The sequence below is a fragment of the Hyaena hyaena genome, unplaced genomic scaffold (genome assembly GCF_003009895.1).
Source record: "Hyaena hyaena isolate Hyena2069 unplaced genomic scaffold, ASM300989v1 scaffold_1155, whole genome shotgun sequence".
Classification (NCBI taxonomy): Eukaryota; Metazoa; Chordata; class Mammalia; order Carnivora; family Hyaenidae; genus Hyaena; species Hyaena hyaena.
Genome location: NW_024081784.1, coordinates 110,184 through 130,581, shown reverse-complemented (window position 1 = coordinate 130,581; position 20,398 = coordinate 110,184). Strand labels below are relative to the sequence as shown.

General features: G+C 38.6%; 1 protein-coding gene across 1 annotated transcript; it reads left to right on the top strand.

Moving 5' to 3' along the window:
• The first annotated feature begins 5,807 nt into the window (after positions 1-5,807).
• On the top strand, positions 5,808-18,777 carry LOC120224289 (olfactory receptor 2M5-like). Its single transcript, XM_039222537.1, has 3 exons — positions 5,808-5,905; positions 14,561-14,619; positions 17,825-18,777. The coding sequence occupies exons 1-3, from the start codon at positions 5,808-5,810 to the stop codon at positions 18,775-18,777; spliced, it is 1,110 nt and encodes a 369-aa protein (XP_039078468.1).
• The last annotated feature ends 1,621 nt before the right edge of the window (positions 18,778-20,398 follow it).

The following is a 20,398-nucleotide window of genomic DNA, read 5'->3' as shown; positions in this document are numbered from 1 at the left end:
CTATCTCTCCATTGATGCAGGTGGGTGTTATGGTCCCCTAATATCATTGTACTATTATCAGCTAGTTTGTTGATTATGAATTGTTTTATATATTTGGTTATTCCAATGTTGGGTGCATAAACATCTATAGTTTTTGCATCTTTTTAGATAGTCCCGTTTATTATGACATAGTGCCCTTCTTCATCTCTTGTTACAGACTTGGTTTTAAATCTAGTCTGTCTGATATAATTATTGCTATTCTGGTTTTCTTTTAGTGGCCATCTGCATGAGAAATGTTTCTCCATCCACTCACTTTCAATCCTCATGTATCTTTTGTTCTAAAATGAGTTTCTTATAGGAAGTTTATAGATGGATCTCTCTCTCTCTCTCTCTCTTTCTCTCTCCATTCTGACATCCTATGTCTTTGGATTGGAGCATTTAGTCCATTTACATGCAGGGTAATTATTGATAGATATGTATTTATTATTTTATTGTTGATTTGCCATTATTTCTGGAGATTTTCACTGTTCCTTTCTTGTTTTGTCTTTCTTTCGGTCTTTCCTTTCTGCTTAAAGAATCACCATAAATATTTCATGTATGTCAGGTTTAGGGGTCACAAACTTGTTGTTTTTGTTTGTTTTGTTTTGTTTTTGGTCTGGGAAATTCTTTCTCTTTCCTTCTATTCTAAATTATAAACTTGTTGGATAGAGTATTGTTGGCTGCAAATTTTTCCCATTAACACATTGAGATATCATGACACTCCTTTCTGGATTGCCAAATTTCTGTTTGGAAATCTCCAGTTACCCTTATCTGTCTTCCTTTGTAAATTAATGACTTATTTGGCCTTGGTACTTTTAAAATTTCTTCTTTGTCAGTATACTTTTCAAATATAATTACAATATTTATTGGTGTTTTACTGCTTTTGTTGATTTTGGTGGGAGTCTCTATGCCTCCCAGGTTTGGATGTCTGTTTCCTACCCTTGATTAGGGAAGTATTTAGTAATGATTTCTTCAAATAAACTGTCTGTCCTTTTTTCTTTCTCTTTTTCTTCTAGGTCTCTTATAATACAAATGTTACATTTTATGGAGTCACTCAGTTCCCTAAGTCTATTCTTGTGTTCCATTTTTCTTCTTTCTCTCTTTTGTGCAGCTTCATTATTTCCATTATTTTATGTTCAATATCCTTTATTTTTTCCTCTGCTTCACCCATCCTGTATTCCTTGCATCCAATTAGTTTTGAATCTCGGTTATTAGATTTTTCATTTCTCGGTGATTTTTTTTTAACTTTAAACTCTGCAGTAAGGGCCTTCTTGAAATCGTCCATTCTTTTCTCAAACCCAGCTAACATCCTTATGATTGTTGCTTTAAATTTTCCATCAGGCATATGACTTATGTCTCTTTCTATTAGATCCCTGGAAATGAAATTTTTTCTTATTATTTCTTTTGAGATAAATCCCTCTGTTTTGGCATTTTGTCTAGTTCTCAGTGTTTTTATATGTGTTAGGACAGACTGTTATATTTCCTCCTCATGAAAATAATGGGTTTATGAAGGAGGTCGTATAGTGTCCCAGGCCTAGCATTTCAGGGAGTGTCTCTGATGTGTACTGGGTGCCCTCTGCTGGTGTGTTTTGCCTGTTCTATCCTTTAGGCCAGTAATCTGCAGAGGCCCTCCTTGCTGTCAGTGCACAGTGTTTTGTCTTTTGCTAGAGTGTGCTGAGTTTTAACTAGGTGTGTTTTGGTCTGCTTGTTAAATGAGATCTGATGCTACTTCCAATAAAACGGAAACCTTGAAGAACTCTTTGGTTGGGAGTCTTGGTGTGGGTGTGATTTCTGATGGCCTTCTGCAGAGAGGACATGTCTTCCCTTCTAAGCAAACTTGACCATGAAAGGCACTACCAACAGAGTACAGGTGTAAGCAGACTATGCAGTATGTGTCAGGATTGTGGTACCAAGGTGATTTTATGTTTATACTGAGGTGTGGATGAAGGAAATGTTTCCAGCTATCTGTTTTGTTCCAAGGGTGGATTTTCCATGCTTGTTGCTCTCAGGTAAATCCTCCATGAAAAGAAAACACCCTGTTTACCCAAAACACCCCCAAATCACTGCCTTCGTGCTGTCTTACTCCAGGTTGCTGCCTTGTGTTTTATCTAGGAATAAGGCAGCACTCTCCATTCTATATTCCAGCCAAATCAATGGACTTCAAAACTTCAGTATCTAGGGATTTAATGTGAGGAGGGGCCTGTACAGACTCCCTGGGGAATTTCTCACTGCACTGAGACTGTACTGAGACTTGACCAAGAAGGGAATTCCCACCAAAATTCAGGGGCATGGGACTCCGAATAAGCAGTCTAGTCAGCCAGTGTGGGGGTTGTGCTACTTTTACAAGGTGGTTTTCAGTTTATGCTGGGGGATGTGGGAGAAAAAATTGCATCTTCCAGCTTTGTTGTTCCTGTAGAGGAATTTCTGTGAATGTTAACTTTCAGGGATGTGGTCCAAGAAGATCCAATAATCTCCACACTGTGTGCCCTAGGCTTTCCTGAGATCACACCATCTGTCCCCAGGTTGTTTGTCTGCATTCACTCTAGGACCAAGGAAGTGACCTCAAGGGTTTATGCCAGTCAAACCTGCTGTAACTGTAAAATTCCAGTCTTCAAGCTCCATTGGTTGCAAAAACTTACAAAAATTGACTTCTCTCATTTTTCCATCCAATGACTTTGGGAAGTTCTCCTTATGTGCTCCCTTGTATGATCATCTCTCTCACCTTTTTTTAGATCAAAATCCTTCTCCCCTTCATAGCACTCATGATCCATTTCTCCTTCAAACTTTGTCTGAATGTGGCCTCTTATCTTCCTCTAGTTTTGGAGTTTGTTCTGTCATTCTGAAGGTATATTTCTTGGGTATTCACAATGATTTCATAATTATCTAGTTGATTTCAAGGTACAAGAAAGCTTAGGGTTTTCTTACTACACCACCATCTTAGTTTCCTCAAACCCACTGATTTTAAAACTCCTAGAGTTAGAATCTCCTAAATTTTCAAGTTTTTGGAGTTAAGCCTTGTTGATTTTCAAAACCAGATATTATTGAAACTCATCTTCCCTGTGAAAGTCCCCATTTCCAGAGGTTTCAGGTGTGGGCTTTTATTCTCTCACATCTCTATGCTTGTGATGTCCTTTCTGTTTTTCATTAGCTGGGGGTGGATTTAATTCCCAACCACATTTCTTCCTCTTTTATGCTTTTCAATCTGGCCTTCTCTCTCTCTCTTTTTTTAAGTTTATGTTTTATTTATGTTGAGAGAGATAGAGAGCAAGTGGGAGAATGGCAGAGAGAGAGGGAGACATCATCCCAAACAGGCTCCATGCTGTTAACACAGAACATGATGAGGGACTCAAACTCATGAATAGTGAGATCATGACCTGAGCCGAAACCAAGAGTAGGGCATTTAACTGAATGAGCCACCCAGGCAGCCCAATCTAGCCTTCTCTCTATAATTAACTTTGGATAATCTATTTTACTAGTTTTCAGAGTTCATTGCATAGCTGCAATTGTTGTCTCACTATGTTCATGGGTATTCTCCTAATCTGTCATCTTCAAATCTCTCTCTGGGCATGTTTAAACTTGAAATTGAAAGATGATGGAGAAGTAGAGAGATCCGTACTTCTCACCCACATTTCTCAAAGAAGAGCTGAAGACAAAGACTCTGAATCCCAAGAATCTAGGAGGAAAGGAGAAGGAGTCTACTGAAAAGACAGCTTAATAGGTGTGTGATTGAGAACTCAGGCAGATAAAAACGGGCCGGGACACAGAGGCACAGAGAGGAGGGATCGCCTTCTGCAGAGACACAAAAAGAAGAGAAAGAGTGGCTGGGGAAGTGTAGGACTGTATCTGGACAACAGAAAATCCTTGGCCTGGGATGAAGAGGGATCCTACCATCCCATGTCTATCCACAGGGATTCCAGAGAGGGATCCCATCTCTAACTGCGAAACTAGCTTTGGGCTGGGAGCCCGGGTCTCAGAAGTTCCTTCTGGGTTAGATGGTACCCTAGGGGTAGAGTTGGCATTAGGAGGAAGTGGTCCCCTCATTGGTACCCTGCTCTGATTACATTTTGAGCGGCATCATTAATGCACATGGAGTGAGCTTGGAAGGTGGCTGGGCATGGGGCATAGAAGATAGCCCACCTTGGCTGCACCTGCAGCACAATGAGAAAGGATCCAAAGGAGTAACTTGGGGCACCTGGTTCCAGGAGAAAGGACTGGGGGGTAGCCACTTTTCTCCCCACAACTACGAAGGCAGGGCCTCAGGGATCAGCCAGCAAGACCCACAGTGGAGTCAGGACCTGCCTACATCAAACCACGCCCATCTGTGCTGTAGATGCTGCTGAAACAGACAGCCCCTCCCCCAAGAGCAATGCAGCTACATTGCAGTGATTAACTCTAGATCAATTCTTGTTATTCAGATATATTCTCCCATCTCTCATTCTTATCTCTCCCCTCCTCTGGGCTGGTTATTCTCCTTATAGGTTTGATTAAACATATATACTTTATCCATCCTCTTGATGAATATTCTACGCCTTCTACTTTATCTTCCTTTCTCTTTCTCTGGAATAATCAGCCTATATAGTTTCTCTGGGTAACATTACCTTCATTTCTTTCTCCTTGCCTACTGATGTATTCACCCTTTTCTCTCTCTGGATTAAAGCTTTTTGTCTCTCTGCCTGGTCAATGTTCATTTTCCCTTTCTCCTCACCCCTGTCATTTCTCTCTTTGTACATGCTCTTCCATCATCACTGCCTCCACCTGCTCTTTATTTGTAGCCGGGATTTCTGGTTTTATGTTTTTAGACTATCCTTTGTGTTTTGGTTTTTTTAAATTATTATTGTCGGTTTGCTTGTTCGATTTGTTTGTGTATTTGAGTGTTTTTGTTCCTTGTTTGTTTGTCTGTCTGTTTTCCTTTCCAGGGCTACCTCAAAGATCAAATCAAAGCACACATGATGGAGAGTCCATATATCATGACAAGTAGGAAAATAAAATAACTAAAGTCACAATAAGAGAGACCAAGGGACACCCTTAAAACAACACTTCTAGAGCAGCCAAGCCCTGGGCAGTCTCTGAGCCTCCTTTAAAATAACAGTACACGCAGGTGCAGAGCACATAACAAGCTTCTAAAACTTACAAGAGACAGAAGGCTAGCCAAAATAATGAAATGGAAGAATTCTCCTCAAAAGAAATTCCAAGAAGTGACAGCTAAAGAACTGGTCAAAACAGATATAAGAACCATAATAGAACAAGAATTTAGAAGAATAGAGGTTGGAGGCAAGATGGCTGACAAGTAAGGAGCTCTGTATATTTCGCTTGCACCCATCTCTCAGAGAAGGCCTGAAGTCGTAGGACACTGAGCCACAGGAGTTTAGGAAGAGAAATAGACAGAGTACACTGGGAAGGAAACCTCATAAGTGTGTGAGTGCGAACTGGGGAAGATAAAAGCAGGATAGGACCCAGATATATGGAGGGAAGGGAGTGAGGGGAGGGACCCAGCTTGCATGCAGCTGAAGTGAGTGATAAACCAGCAAGTGGTGGCAAGCTGTCATGTCTCCAGGGGAAAGGAAAGAAAAGCTGAGATTGCTCATAGAACCGTCCCTGGAGAAGAGAAAAAAAAAAACAAAAACAAAAACAAAAACAAAAAAACAAAAAACAACTCAGCTTGGAAAGACAGTGTTTTTTTTTAGCTCTGGCTGGGGTGCTGACTTTAACCTAGGTGCCCTGGTCCCAGAATGCGCCAGGAAAAACTGAACTGCCATGCACCTGGCACCATCCATGGCAGCATCAGCCCGATGAACCGGCAGCAACGCCTGCGAAGGCGGTCCTGGCCCCGGCTGAAGCTGCAGAGTGCACAACAGCGGCCTGCTGAAGTGGCGGCAGAGACGACCTGGTGAAGCAATACCGGCCCCAGTGAAGGGGCTGAGGCTCAGGAAACAGCTGCCTTCTGAAGAAGCTGCGACAGCAGGGAACCAGAGAAGTGGTGCAGGCGCCCAGTAAAGGTGCAGCAGCGCGCAACAGCGACCTCCTGAAGCAGCAGCAGAGGCTGCAGCGATGGGAACACTACAGACCTGAAATTGCTACATTCCCCTAATGCACTCAGTTGTATCCCTGCTTGACCCCAGCGGATGTGAGGCTGCATCACTTTCCCCACCCCCCAGTCAACCCCTAGGGACAGGGAAGCAGCTACCTGCTGGACTGTTCAGGGCAGTATAACAAAGCCTGCGGACTCGGACTTGGAAACAGGCAGGGTATAGGGCACAGAACTCAGCCCACCTTGGCTACATTCTCAGCACAGTGAGATCGGACCTAAGAAGTGATTTGCAACGCTGGGTTGAGAAGGGACTGGGGCCACGCCATTCTTCTCCCCACAATCACCAAGGAGGAGCCTCAGGAAGTCCAGTGGACACAGTAGAGACAAGACTTGCCTACACCAAACCATGCCCATCCCCTCCAGATAGCTGTTTTGTTGTTGTTGGAGCTGCTTTTACCTGAGCTTGGGTTTGCGTGCTTATTAGTTTTGTCTGTGCGTTTGTATACCTGTGTTCCCTCTGTGGTTGTCTGTTTCCTTTTTCCAGGGCTGCCTCAAGAAACAAGCCAAACTACACTTGGTGGAAGGTCCCAAATACCACTACCAGTAGGGAAACAAACTAACCAAACGCTAAACAAGAGAAACCAAGAGACACCATCCAAAGAACACTGTCTGAACAGACAGGCCCTGAACAATCAAAAGAGCCCTCTCTAATACAGCAGAACTCGAAGGGTACATGTGTACAACAAGCTTTTAAAGTTAACATGAGATAGAAAGCTAACCAAAATTACGATATGGAAGAACTCTCCTCCAAGGAAACTCCAGGAAGAAATGACAGCTAGAGAACTGCCAAAAACAGATGTAAGCAACAGAACTGAAAAAGAATTTAGAACATTAATCATAAAATTAATCGCCGGGCTTGAAAAAGGCATGGAGGACATCAGAGAAACTATGGCTAGAAACAATATGGAGCTTAAAAATAGTTATGGTGAATTTTAAAATGCAATAAATGAGATACATAATAAACAATCCAATGCACGGATTGAAGAGGCAGAAAGGAGAATAAGTGACTTAGAAGACACTATTATAGAAAAAGAAGAAACTGAGAAAAAGAGACATAAACTGATCCAGACCTCGAGAGCTCAGCGATACAATAATCGGAACAATATTTGTATCATAGGAATTCCAGAAGAGGAAGAGAGAGGGAAAGGTGCTGAAGGAGTCCTGGAACAAATTATAGCAGAGAACATCCCCAACCTGGAGAGGGAAGTAGACGGTGAAGTTCAAGAGGTTCTGAGAACTCCCCTCAGATGTCACTTGAATCGATCATCTGCACGACATATCATAGTGAAACTGGCAAAATATAAGGACAAAGAGAGAATTCCGAAAGCAGATAGGAAGAAAAGGACCCGAACATACAAACCGAAACCTATCAGAGTGGTGACAGACCTATCTACTGAAACTTGGCAGGCCAGAAAGGAACGCAGGAGATCTTCAATGTGATGAACAAAAAAAAATATGCAGCCAAGAATCCTCTATCCAGCAAGTCTGTCATTCAGAATAGAAGGAGAGATAAAAGTCTTTCCAAATAAACAAAAATTGAAAGAATTTGTCACCACTAAGCCAGTCCTACAGGAAATCCTGAAGGGGACTCTCTGAGGGAAGTATTGCAGGGAACACAAGATACCAGAGACACCACCACAAGCATGAATCCCACAAAGGACACAATGACTCTAAACCCACATATTCCAATAATAACACTGTATGTAAATGGGCTGAAGGCTCCAATCAAAAGATATAGGGTATCAGAATGGATAAAAAACCAAAATACATCTATTTGCTGTCTACAAGACACACATTTTAGACTGGAAGATACCTTCAGATTAAAAGTAACGGAATGGAGAAATATATAACATGCTGCGGGAAGTCAAAAGAAAGCTGGAGTAGCTATACTTATACCAGACAAACTGGACTTTAAATGAAAGACAATAACAAGGGATGAGGAAGGGCATTATATAAAAATTACAGTCTATCCATCAGGAAGAACTAATAATCATAAATGTCTATGCACTAAATATGGGAGCACCTAAATACTGAAAAGAATTTATCACAAACAGAAACAAGCTTATAGATAAAAATGTGCTAATAGTAGGGGACTTTAGTACTCTGATTACAACAATGGATAGATCAACCAGACAGAAAATCACTAAAGAAACAATAGACTTGAATGAGATATTGGACCAGATGGATCTGACAGATATATTTAGAACTCTACATCCTGAGGCCAGGGAATTCACTTTCTTCTCAAGTGTGCATGGCACATTCTCCAAGATAGGTCACATACTGGGACATAAAGCAGCCCTCAATAAATATAAAAGAATTGAGATACTACCATGCACACTCTCAGATCATAATGCTTTGAAACTTGAATTCAATCACAGGAAAAAGTCTGGAAAACCTCCAAAAACATGGAGGTTAAAGAACACCTTACTAAAGAATGAATGGGCCAATAAGGTAATTAGAGAAGATATTAAAAAATATATGGAAACAAATGAAAATGATCATACAATAATCCAAACTCTACGGGATGCGGCAAAGACAGTCCTAAGAGGAAAGTACATTGCACTACAGGCCTATTTCAAGAAATTAGAAAAACCGCAAGTCCAGAATCTAACAGCTCACCTAAAGGAACTAGAGGCAGAGCAACAAAAGCACCCCAAACCCAGTAGAAGAAGAGATATAATAAAAATCAGAGCAGAAATAAACAACATAGAGACCAAAGAAATAATTGAAGAGATCAATGAAACCAAGAGTTGTTTTTTTTTTTTTTTTGAAAAATTAAACAAAATGGACAAACCTCTAGCCAGGTTCTCAAAAAGAAAAGAGAGAGCACCCAAATAGACAAAATCTTGAATGAAAATGGACTTATGACAACCAACCCCTCAGAAATACAAGCAATTATCAGGGAATACTATGAACAATTATATGCCAAAAAGGTGGAAAACTTAGAAGAAGTGGACAAATTTCTAAACACACAGTCACTACCAAAATTTACACGGGAAGAGACAGGAAATCTGAACAGACCCATAACTAATGAAGAAATTGAATCAGTGATCAAAAAACTCCCAACAAATAAGAGCCCTGGACCTGAGGCTTCCCTGGGCGAATTCTACCAGACATTTAAAACAGAATTAATCCCAATTCTTCTCAAGCTATTCCAAAAATAGAAATCGTAGGAAAACTTGCAGACTCATTTTATGAAGCCAGCATCGCTCTGATTCCCAAGCCAGACAGAGATCCAGCAAAAAAAGAGAACTACAGGCCAATATCCTTGATGAATACGGATGCAAAAATCCTCAACAAGATCCTTGCAAATCGAATCCAACAGCACATAAAAAGTATCATCCACCAAGACCAAGTGGGATTCATACCTGGGTTGCAGGGCTGGTTCAAAATTCGCAAATCAATCAGTGTGATACATCACATCAACAAAAGAAAAGATAAAAACCATAGGATCCTGTCGATAGATGCAGAAAAAGCATTTGACAAAATACAGCATCCCATTCTAATAAAGATCCTCGACAAAGTTGGGATAGAAGGAACTTACTTAAACGCCATAAAGCCAACTATGAGAAGCCCTCAGCTAACATCATCCTCAATGGGGAAAAACTGAGAGCCTTTCTCCTGAGATCAGGAACACGACAGGGATGTCCACTCTCACCACTGTTGTTTAACATAGTGCTGGAAATCCTAGCATCAACCATCAGACAACAAAAGGAAATCAAAGGCATCAAAATTGGCAAAGAAGAAGTCAAACTTTCACTTTTCCCAGAGGACATGATATTCTACATAGAAGACTGACAGACTCCCCCAGAAGCCTACTAGAACTGATTCAAGAATTCAGCAAAGTTGCAGGGTACAAAACCAACGTGCAGAAATCGGTTGCATTCTTATACACCAACAATGAAGCAACAGAAAGAGAAATCAAGAAACGGATTCCATTCACAATTGCACATAAAACCATAAAGTACCTAGGAATAAACCTAGCCAAGGATATAAGAGATCGGTATGATTAAAACTATAGAAAATTTATGAAAGAAATTGAAGAAGACACAAAGAAATGGAAACACATTCCATGCTCATGGATAGGAAGAATAAATATAGTTAAGATGTCATTACTACCCAAAACAATCTACACATTCAATGCAATCCCAATCAAAATTGCACCAGCATACTTATCAAAACTAGAACAAATTCTTCTAAAATTTGTATGGAACCACAAAAGACCCCGAATAACCAAGGTAATATTGAAGAATAAAACCAAAAGGGTAGGTATCACAATTCCAGTCTTCAGCCTCTACTACAAAGCTGTCATCTTCAAGACAGTATGGTATTGGCACAAAAACAGACACATAAACCAACGGAATAGAATAGAGAACTCAGAATGGGACCTACAAATATATGGCCAACTAATCTTTGACAAAGCAGAAAAGAGTATCCAATGGAAAAATACAGCCTCTTTAACAGATGGTGCTGTGACAACTGGACAGCAACATACAGAAGAATGAAACTGGATCATTTTCTCACACCATACACACAAAAACACCCTCAAATTGGATAAAGGACCTGAACGTGAGACAGGAAACTATCAACACCCTAGAGGAGAAAGCAGGAAACAACCTCCTTGACCTCCACCGCAGCAATTTCTTACTTGACACATCCCCAAAAGCAAAAGATTCAGGAGCAAAAATAAACTATTGGGACCTCATCAAGATTCAAAGCTTCTGCAAGGCAAAGGAGACAATCCATAAAACTAATAGACAACTGACGGAATGGGAAAAGATAGTTGCAAATGACATATCAGATAAAGGGTTAATATCCAAAATCTATAAGGAACTCACCAAAATCCACACCTGAAAAATAAACAACCCGGTGAAGAGATGGGCTGACGATAGGAACAGACACTTCTCCAAAGAGGACATCCAGACGGCCAACAGACACTGAAACGATGCTCAGCATCCCTCCTCATCAGGGAAATACAAATCAAAACCACACTGAGATACCACCTCACGCCAGTCAGAGTGGCTAAAATGAGCAAATCAGAGGATTCTAGATGCTGGCGAGGATGTGGAGAAAACAAACCTTTTACACTGTTGGTCGGAATGTCAACTGCAGCAGCCCCTCTGGAAAACAGTGTGGAGGTTCCTCAGGAAACTAACAATAGAACTCCCCTATGACCCAGCAATAGCACTGCTAGGAATTTACCCAAGGGATACAGGAGTGTTGATGCATAAGAGCACATGTACCCCAATGTTCATAGCTGCACTCTCACCAATAGCCAAAACACGGAAAGAGCCTAAGTGTCCTTCAACGGACGAATGGATCAAGATGTGGTTTGTCTATACGATGGAATAGTACATGGCAATGAGGAAGAATGAAATCTGGCCATGTGTAGCAACATGGATGGACTTTGAGGGTGTTATACTGAGTGAAATAAGTCAGGCAGAGAAGGACAAATATCATATGTTTGCTCATATAGGAGGATTAGGAGGAACTTAACGGAGGGCCATGGGAGAGAAGAAGGGGGGAAATAGTGGCAGAGAGGGAGAGAGGCAACCATGAGAGACTCTTTAATGATGAGAACAAACTGAGGACTGATGCGTGTGGGGAGGGCAGGGGGGACATGTGCATGGAGGAGGGCAGTTTTGGGGATGAGAACTGGCTGTTATATGGAAACCAACTTGACAATAAATTATTTGTAAAAAAATAAATAAAATAAAATTTAAAAAAAAGAAAAAAGTTTAAACAGGTATGTGAGATTAGAAGCATTTTATGAAAGATTTAACTATTAGACTAATTGTATAGTTTTTATCTTAAAGCAATGAATAGCCATCAAAGTTATTTTCGCCACAATGTGGACTTTATAATTTATGGTTTTCCAAAGCTATCTCTGGCAATAGTGTATAGAAAGATGCAGTGGTAATAGTTGTTAAGAGCGCCTGCATATCGAGATGAACTAGAGGAGATGGGTTTAACCTTCTAAGTTAAGGACGTCTTTTCTATCTTAAAACAAAATCCTCCTTTATTCATTTGACAATATTAAAAAGAGGCCACTGGAGACAACTAGCCGCTATAATCTGGAAGGTTATTTATAAGCAATACACAAACGTTTAGTTCTTATATCACTTTGCTGGAATGTTAAAGGATATTCTAGATTTGTATCTGCATCATTATATATAAAATGCATTCTTTAGGTTTTCTATCACAACCTTTGTATTTTCTAACAAATTATAGCTTGTCCTGAGAACTTTCTCCTTTGATAACTACAATAAAAAAGCCTTCAAAACCTTAAAAAAATAAAATATTACTAATCTTTTTGGGGTGCCTAGGTGGGTCAGTCAGTTAAGCGTCGGATTTGGATCAAGTCATGATCTCGCGGTCTGGGAGTTTGTGCCCTGCATTGGGCTCTGGGCTGACAGCTCAGAGCCCCGGAGCCTGCTTCGGATTCTGTGTGTGTGTGTGTCTCTCTCTCTGTCTGTCTGTCTCTCTCAAAATAATAAATAAACAGAAAAAAATTAAAAAATATATTACTAATGTTTTAAAAGTATCTAGAGTGATGAAAAAGTTTGATTTTCTTTTGAATCAGGGATCTATTTGGATCCATTTGTAAGAGGAAAACATATTAAAAAGTAGCTTGATAGGATTGGGTGTCGAAAGTACTTAATTGTAGCTCAAATGTGGCCATTATTAGCAAGAGCAAAGGTGACTGTAGGGTGTAGAAACGGAGTATGAGTGTGTGGAAAGAAATAAATTCAGTCCAAACACAAAATATCCTCACATTTCCTTTTTTTAAATTTCTTTTAATGCTCATTTATTTTTGAGAAACAGAGCATGAGCAGGGGAGGGGCAGATAGAGAGGGAGACAGAGAATCTGAAGTAGGCTCCAGGCTCCAAGTTGTCAGCACAGAGCCTAACACAGGGCTCAAACTCACAAGATGGGAGATCATAACAAGAGCCTAATTTGGCCACTTAGCCGACTCGGCCACCCAGGTGCCCCTCTCACATTCTCTTTAATTCTTCAAGGCTCTTGCTGATTCTGACTTCAATAATGTGGCCAGTTAAACATGTTGCTCATTTTATTAGCTTTACTTTATTTCACAGTGTCTATTAATCATCGAAGCTCCTTTCCTGGGTAGGGGCTGGGGATGCAATAGTTTAGTGCCTGTGTAAAACGCCCCTCTTCTATGTTCGGTGTACATTTGGACCTTCCTCTATGTTACAACATCATTCTTTACCCATCTCCACAACTTCTTGTATCCATAAAAAATAGATTACTATTTTTTCAATAAAAGCCACATCAGTCCATTTTCCTTGACATCATATACAGCTCTTTATATTTCAATTTCCATTGTTCCTTATCTTCATTTATTACTACCTATTCTTTAAGACCCAACTCAGCTATTACTAGTCCTATGAAACCGTATTTGATTACCCACCAACTCTCCACCAAGACAAATGAATTATTTGATCTATATGCTACTATAGTAATATCTACCTAGTTTTATTGCAGCACTCACCCCTCATATAATAATCTCTTCATAAATCAGTTTCCTTCATTTTAACAAGCTTTAGTGAATTTATTTTTTCTACTTTTAATTTCGAGCATATAATATAGCACTTGTTGATTCTAATGAAATATAATTTAATTACTAGTGTTAAGTCACTGCCTACTAAGAATAAAATAATCTACCAAGAATATGAAACAAAAGGAAAACTGAGGCAAAGTTCTAGGCTTTCCATATTTTAAAATCTTGTTATTAACTGTAAGAGTGTGTTAAAAGGTCAGTAACAGTAAAATGTAGGTAATAAGTCAAAAAAGTGATGCCATATTAACTAGGAAAATATGCTGATATCCCCTGGAGACATAAAAGAAGACTTTACTGGGGAGGTGAGACTTAAATCTGACCTTGAAGAGAAGGGAACATTTAGCTAAGAAGATAAGGTAAAGGAAATAATTCTAGACATGGGAAATAAGTTTAGAGTGTTGATTCTGGGAATACAAAGTAAGGAGAAAATAAGAGATGTTAGAAAGGAAAAATCAATACTTATTGAATGGTTGCATGAGATTAATGACTAAAAGTAAATAAATTATAAATTGGACCTATGGGAAAATAATAGAGGTGCTGACAAAAAAAAATCTAAGCATGTACTAATAGATAGTTTTGAAAAACTCTAATTATATCCTGGGGAGAGAGTTCCTCCAAGATACTGCACTTGGACACCTTAGCCCTTAATGAGAAACTGGAAAGGCTGTCATGAAGCTGCAGTGTTTGGTCTGAGCAGCCTTTCCACACCAAACCCCAGGGCACTGGGGAACTAGGGAGATCCCAGCCCTGCTCACAAACCAACAGACTGAGGAGAGACAGCCTGTCAAGACCTACTCAGTTACTTGTTTATTTCCCTACTAAAATGGTTTGTGTTTACTTCTTTAACAGTATATTCAGTATTAATCAGCAGGAGGAGGTTTGACTATATTACACTTCTTAAGAAATTAATGACTGAACATAAATTACAAGGTAAGTATGTTGATTGAGGAAATAACCCAGTTTTTCTGGATGTTGAAAATATGTTTATACTAACTATGTAGTTATTTGTCAATAATGTTTGTAAGGCTCAACTTGGGAAACAGATAATATGCCCAGGAATAGGTCAGTGTTATTTGACTGTGACCTGGTACTTTATTTATATTATTTCTCAAGCGTACAAAATAATGTTGAGCCTCTACATATCTCAACAAAATAAAATGCTGGAAAGTTCTTAAAAGCCCATAAGCAATCATAAATCAAAATAAAGTAATACTTTGTGGTAGAAAATTATTTGTGTTAAAAACAATTATTTTGGTCCATAGATAATATTCAATATTCCAGCCCTAAGCTTATTATGTATTTAACTCATTTTCACTGAACACACATACTAGATATAAAGAAAAAAGGTGGAAGTCGGGAAAGACAGTTCCTTCCATCATAAACCTCATGTTTATTTTTTAAGGGCCACGAGACACATGTTAAAACATAACCGCAGACAATGATGAAATTTAGGTTTAAGTCCATACTAAAACGAATAGTTTGTAAGGAAGATTTATAATAGAATTTAGCCAAACTTATGCATACCCAAAGCTTCAGGAAACAGTACTGGAGCAAAGAATCAGAAGCTGTGTAACATAGCACTGAAATCACAGAGCCCTGCTGTGATTTCTGAGAAGGCAGAGAATTTTGAAAGATCCAGTGATTTGAAAATTTCAGTTTCTGACCATCTGATGACTCTATATCAAGCACCGCAATCCCACTGACTACATCAAGGCTCACTCAAAGGCAGGAGAAAGTAAAATGCATGCTGGCCAATTTTGTCATCATCATCATTATTACTATTATTATTATTATTATTATTTTATCTTAAACTATCTCCACATCTAAAAGCAGGCAAACTCGTCAAGTCAATCAAACATCCAGTGACAGGAGGCAGGTTCTGATTCATATGTAATCAATTGGTTCAAAGGCAATTAACATAGAATACTCTAATAGAAGAGGGATATATAAAGACAGATGCCATAGAGGCTTTCTTGTTCTTCACAAGAAGTTTGAATCTCTTAGTATGAACAAAGGGAAAACAGACTTGGCTATTTTTGTTATCATAATTTATCCATCCAAAAGTGGTTACTATTTTTTGTGAACAAATCAATATCAAGTATCTGTATGGAAGTAGTGACTTGAAATCAAACTGCACAAATATTAGAAAAGTAATCAATGACCTAATATTTGAACACACTGTTTCTAAGGAGATAGTACTAGGTGGATGTAAGCAACATATTCTTTTAGTCCTTTCTGTAAATAACAAAGGAAACTTAGATCTCCCAGTCAATATTGACACACATGAATAAATATATACAGCTTTCAGAAGAGGGGAGTATCTTAACAATTTAGAAATGATACTTCAAGAATTTCATGAATAAATGAAAGTCACAGTTTTTCAAGAAGATAATAGAATAGGATATTGGAGTCTTTTATTTTACTACAAGTTTCCTAGGATGGTTTTTAATTCATGATTTAGTAATAAATTTTATCAAGCTTTTGCAACTAATGCAAAAGACATATCATTTTTAAATTTTTTTAATGTTTTTATTTATTTCTAGGAGAGAGAGAGAGACAGCGTGAGCAGGGGAGGATCAGAGAGAGAGGGAGTCATAAACTGAAACAGGCTCCAGGCTCTGAGCTGGCAGTCAGCACAGAGCCCGACGCGGGGCTCGAACCCACGAACTGCGAGATCATGACCCAAGCGAAAGTCAGATGATTAACCGACTAAGCCACCCAGGCGCCCCAGGACATATCATTTTTAATCTGTTTTAATTGGTGACCTAAACTTAAAAATATTCTGATATTAATATTGCCTTACATTAAATTCAAAATTATGGTTCTTTAATACATAATTAGGATCAATTTACTCTTTTTAAAAAATAATTTCAGAAACTGCTCTCAGGAATGCAATTTTCCTTTCTGATACTATTAGCCTCAGGTTTTTGTAACAAGGTCATATGAGTCTCATACAAAGAGATAGGTGTGTTCCCTCTTATAAACTCAGCAAGAGTTGTATAGACGTTCAAAGTGTTTTATATATATCAAAGAAGAGGATTAAATACACCTAAGACAACCTTAAAAAGTAAAAATTTAGTAGACCTGAAGGAAAGGAGCCATAATATTTTCCCCTGTGCCCATCAATGGCATAACAGCTGTAGCTAGTGGTTAAGGATAGCAAGAATTCTACAAGAGCAAGAACCCTACAAACTCGTATAGAATAAAAATTTCTCCCTCATTAATACTTACTCTGAATTTACTATAAATCATGTAAATAAAATGATCAGTATCCTAGGGTAGAAAATAAGATCACTTAGATTAAAAGCTTACATACCATAAATGTGTATAGCACAAAGCACAGTCCTAATGATCATTTTCCCCTAAATGATAATGTCTCCTAGGTGCCCAGAGCCAGAAAGCTTGACTAAAGTAGAATTATTTAAAAATTTGAAACTACTTCTGTAAATTAAATTAACAATGTTCTTTTTTTTATAAAGTCAATAATTTTTCCTCAAAAATATTATTGGAACACATGGGTGGCTCATTCAGTTTAGTGTGGAACTTTGGCTCAGGTCATGATCTGACTGTGAGGTCAAGCCCCACATTTGGCTCTCTGCTGTCAACAAAGAGCCCACATCGGATCCTCTGTCCCCCTCTCTCCTTCCATCGTTCCCAAACTTGTGCTCATTCTCTCTCTCTCTCAAAAATAAATAAACATTATATATATGATTATATATATAGGAATTCACTGAGAAGAAAATGGAAAGAGCATAATTTTCTAAAGGAATGAAAAACTAGAATTTGTGCAGTTGGAAATTGTGACTTATACATCTATCATCGTATTTTATAATTGTAAAAGAACAACCTATAATTATTCAAAGTTTTTTTAATATATGAAAATAACTCTCATACAATAAAGTTAATGGAGTGCATTATAATATGTGTACTCTGGGTTATAAAAGTACCTCAGAGCACAGACAAGGAATATAGAAGAAATATTAAGAACTGATTCAAGTGATCATGGATGATTATTTTTACACTTGCCATTGTTATTACAATATTTGTAATATTACTAGAATAAAAATTCTTCATTTCTATGGTATTTTTAATAAATCTCTTCTCTTCTTTTTTTCATATCTTCTCTTCCTGTTAGCATTACAGACACCCTTGAGGAGTGGGAATGAGACAGAACCCACAGGTTTCATTCTCCTTGGCTTCTTCCCTGAATTTAAACACATTACAGCCATGGTCTCCATCATTCTCCTGATCTACACTGCAACCTTCATGGGAAACACTCTTCTGATCCTCCTCATTTGGTTGTATTCCCATCTCCATACACCCATGTACTTGCTGCTCAGTCAGCTCTCCTTAATGGACTTGACTTTGACCTCTAGCATCATCCCCAAGATGGCGGTCAATTTCTTCTCCGGAAGACATTGCATATCATTCTTGGCCTGTGGGACTCAAATTTTCTTCTCCCTGACTGTGGCCATTGCGGAATGCATCCTTATAACTCTCATGTGTTTTGATCGTTATGTAGCCATATGTGATCCTCTTCGGTACCCGGCAATCATCAATCCTAGGGTTTGCTTACAGATGATTGCCATGTCTTGGGTTGGAGGGGCACTTACTTCTCTGGGCCACACAGCCTTTACCTTGCATTTTAAGATCTGCAGCCCCAGAGAGATTCCCCACTTCTTCTGTGAAGTCATGGCTGTGCTTAGGATCGTCTGTGAGGATATCTCAACTTATGAGAAGGCAGTGGTGATAACAAGCATCCTTGTTCTGCTGCTGCCCTTATCTCTCATCTTGTCTTCTTATGTTCTCATCTTCCTTGCTGTGCTTCGAATGAACTCCCCAGAAGGTAGGAACAAGGCTCTGGCCACCTGCTCCTCACATCTCTGTGTGGTGGGTCTCTATTTTGGTCCAGGTATGTGCATCTACATGAGACCTGGTTCTGCCAAGACTCCAAAGTTAAATCAGGGTCTTTTTCTGTTTGGAACTGTCCTCACCCCCCTCTTAAACCCCCTTGCCTACAGTCTCAGGAACAAGGAAGTTCTAAGTGCATTGAAAAAGTTAAGGGGGAGGTGTCAGTCTTCCAGGTAAATGGCAGAAATCCCACTATCAGCCATAGGCAATACAGAGATGCACCAGAAAAGGGGCATTTTGTCTATTAAAAAAGAATTCCTTCAAGATCATGGAAAAGTCCACTAGTCTTACTGAGTTTATCTAGAGAAAAAAAAAAACCTGTTTATCTTTTCCTCCCCGCGTCTTAGAATTTCTGTCCAATTGTTCTGGATGATGTGCTGATAAAGAACAAAGGACTGTATACATCGATTCTCTTTATGATGGTAATGTGCATTTTGGAAATTCCAAAGCTTCATATTGATGACAGAAAGGCCAGTGTCTGCATCCCTAGAATACAAAATAATCACCTTGCACATAGGTTGTGCATTAGGATAATTCCCTGGTAAAATTAATGAGTACCATGATAAATCATCAGGAATCAGATAATTTTACCAGTATTTCTTTGTTCTCTATAACAGATTATTAATTTTTCCTAATCTTGTAAAAATACAATCTTCAATCTATGTCAGTGCTTCCAAAGAGTGGTTTTCTGATCTCTTGCATTAGAATCATTTGCTGACTTCATAAAATGAACTAATTTTGTGCCTATCTCCGATGAACATAATAAGAATATGTTAAATTGTGGTTAAGAATCTAACCAGCAGATCTTTTAGTGATTGTCATGTTTACCAAAGGTTGTGAGCTACTGATCTAATTATTGACCTACTTTTCTAGACCTGCCTTGCAAAAGAATCTTTAAGGTGGCTTGAAAAAATTGTTGTTATTCCTTAAGATAGTAGAGAATAAACATTATGTTTGGAATAGTTCAGAATTTAAAAATTTTGAGCACACAGTAATGAAGAAAGTAAAGAAGACTCAGATTTGTTATGTAAAAAAATGAATGATTGAAAATATTTATAACAGAATAAAATTTTAAGCGGAGTGCATTATAGTGTTCCTAAAATATTGTTATATGTCAAGAAAATACTACATAAGTAGAACACTAGGAATTTATTACATATCTTTTAAAATTTTATTTATTTATCTAAATATTTATTTATTAAGTTTTATTTCTTTATTTTATGAGAGAGAGAGAGAGAGAGACAGTGCATGCAGGGGAAGGGCAGAGAGAGAGAGGGATAGGGAGAGAAAGAATCCCAAGCAGGCTCCATGCTGACAGTGTGGAGCTGAATGTGGGGCTCAATCCCACAAATGATGAGATGATAACCTGAGCTGAAATCAGGAGTCAGACACGTAACCAACTGAGCCACCCTTCCTGACCCCCCCTTTTTTCATAAGTGACTGAGTAAAATAACAGGAAACAAATTTTTAGTGATTATGAAACACTCAGAAGGAGATCTATCATCTTATATTTGCTTTAAATATCTCAGAAGCCATCAGTTGAACACTGTAGTAAAGAGATACAAAGCTGAGGTTAGAAAAATTTTAAATTATTTATGTCAAATTTCAACAGTGTCAACAATATTAAACATGGTGCCTCCAGAGTTCCTAGAGGAATGGCTGAGGAAATCTGGTTCAAGGAAGGAACCCTGAGGATTTCACTTGAAACTGACTCAAAATACCACTTCACCGAAAAAAATATATAAGTCATCTCAAATTAGAGGAGCGGGTCATTTAATGTATACTATAATGGTCTGTC

What these genes read in the sequence shown, in the direction of transcription:
- LOC120224289 (XM_039222537.1), top strand. Translation starts at nt 5,808, where the DNA reads ATGAACCGGCAGCAACGCCTGCGAAGGCGGTCCTGGCCCCGGCTGAAG. An exon ending in GTGGCGGCAGAGACGACCTG is followed by an intron (nt 5,906 to 14,560) that starts GTGAAGCAATAC and finishes ATTAATCAGCAG; the next exon opens with GAGGAGGTTTGACTATATTA. An exon ending in GACTGAACATAAATTACAAG is followed by an intron (nt 14,620 to 17,824) that starts GTAAGTATGTTG and finishes TCTTCCTGTTAG; the next exon opens with CATTACAGACACCCTTGAGG.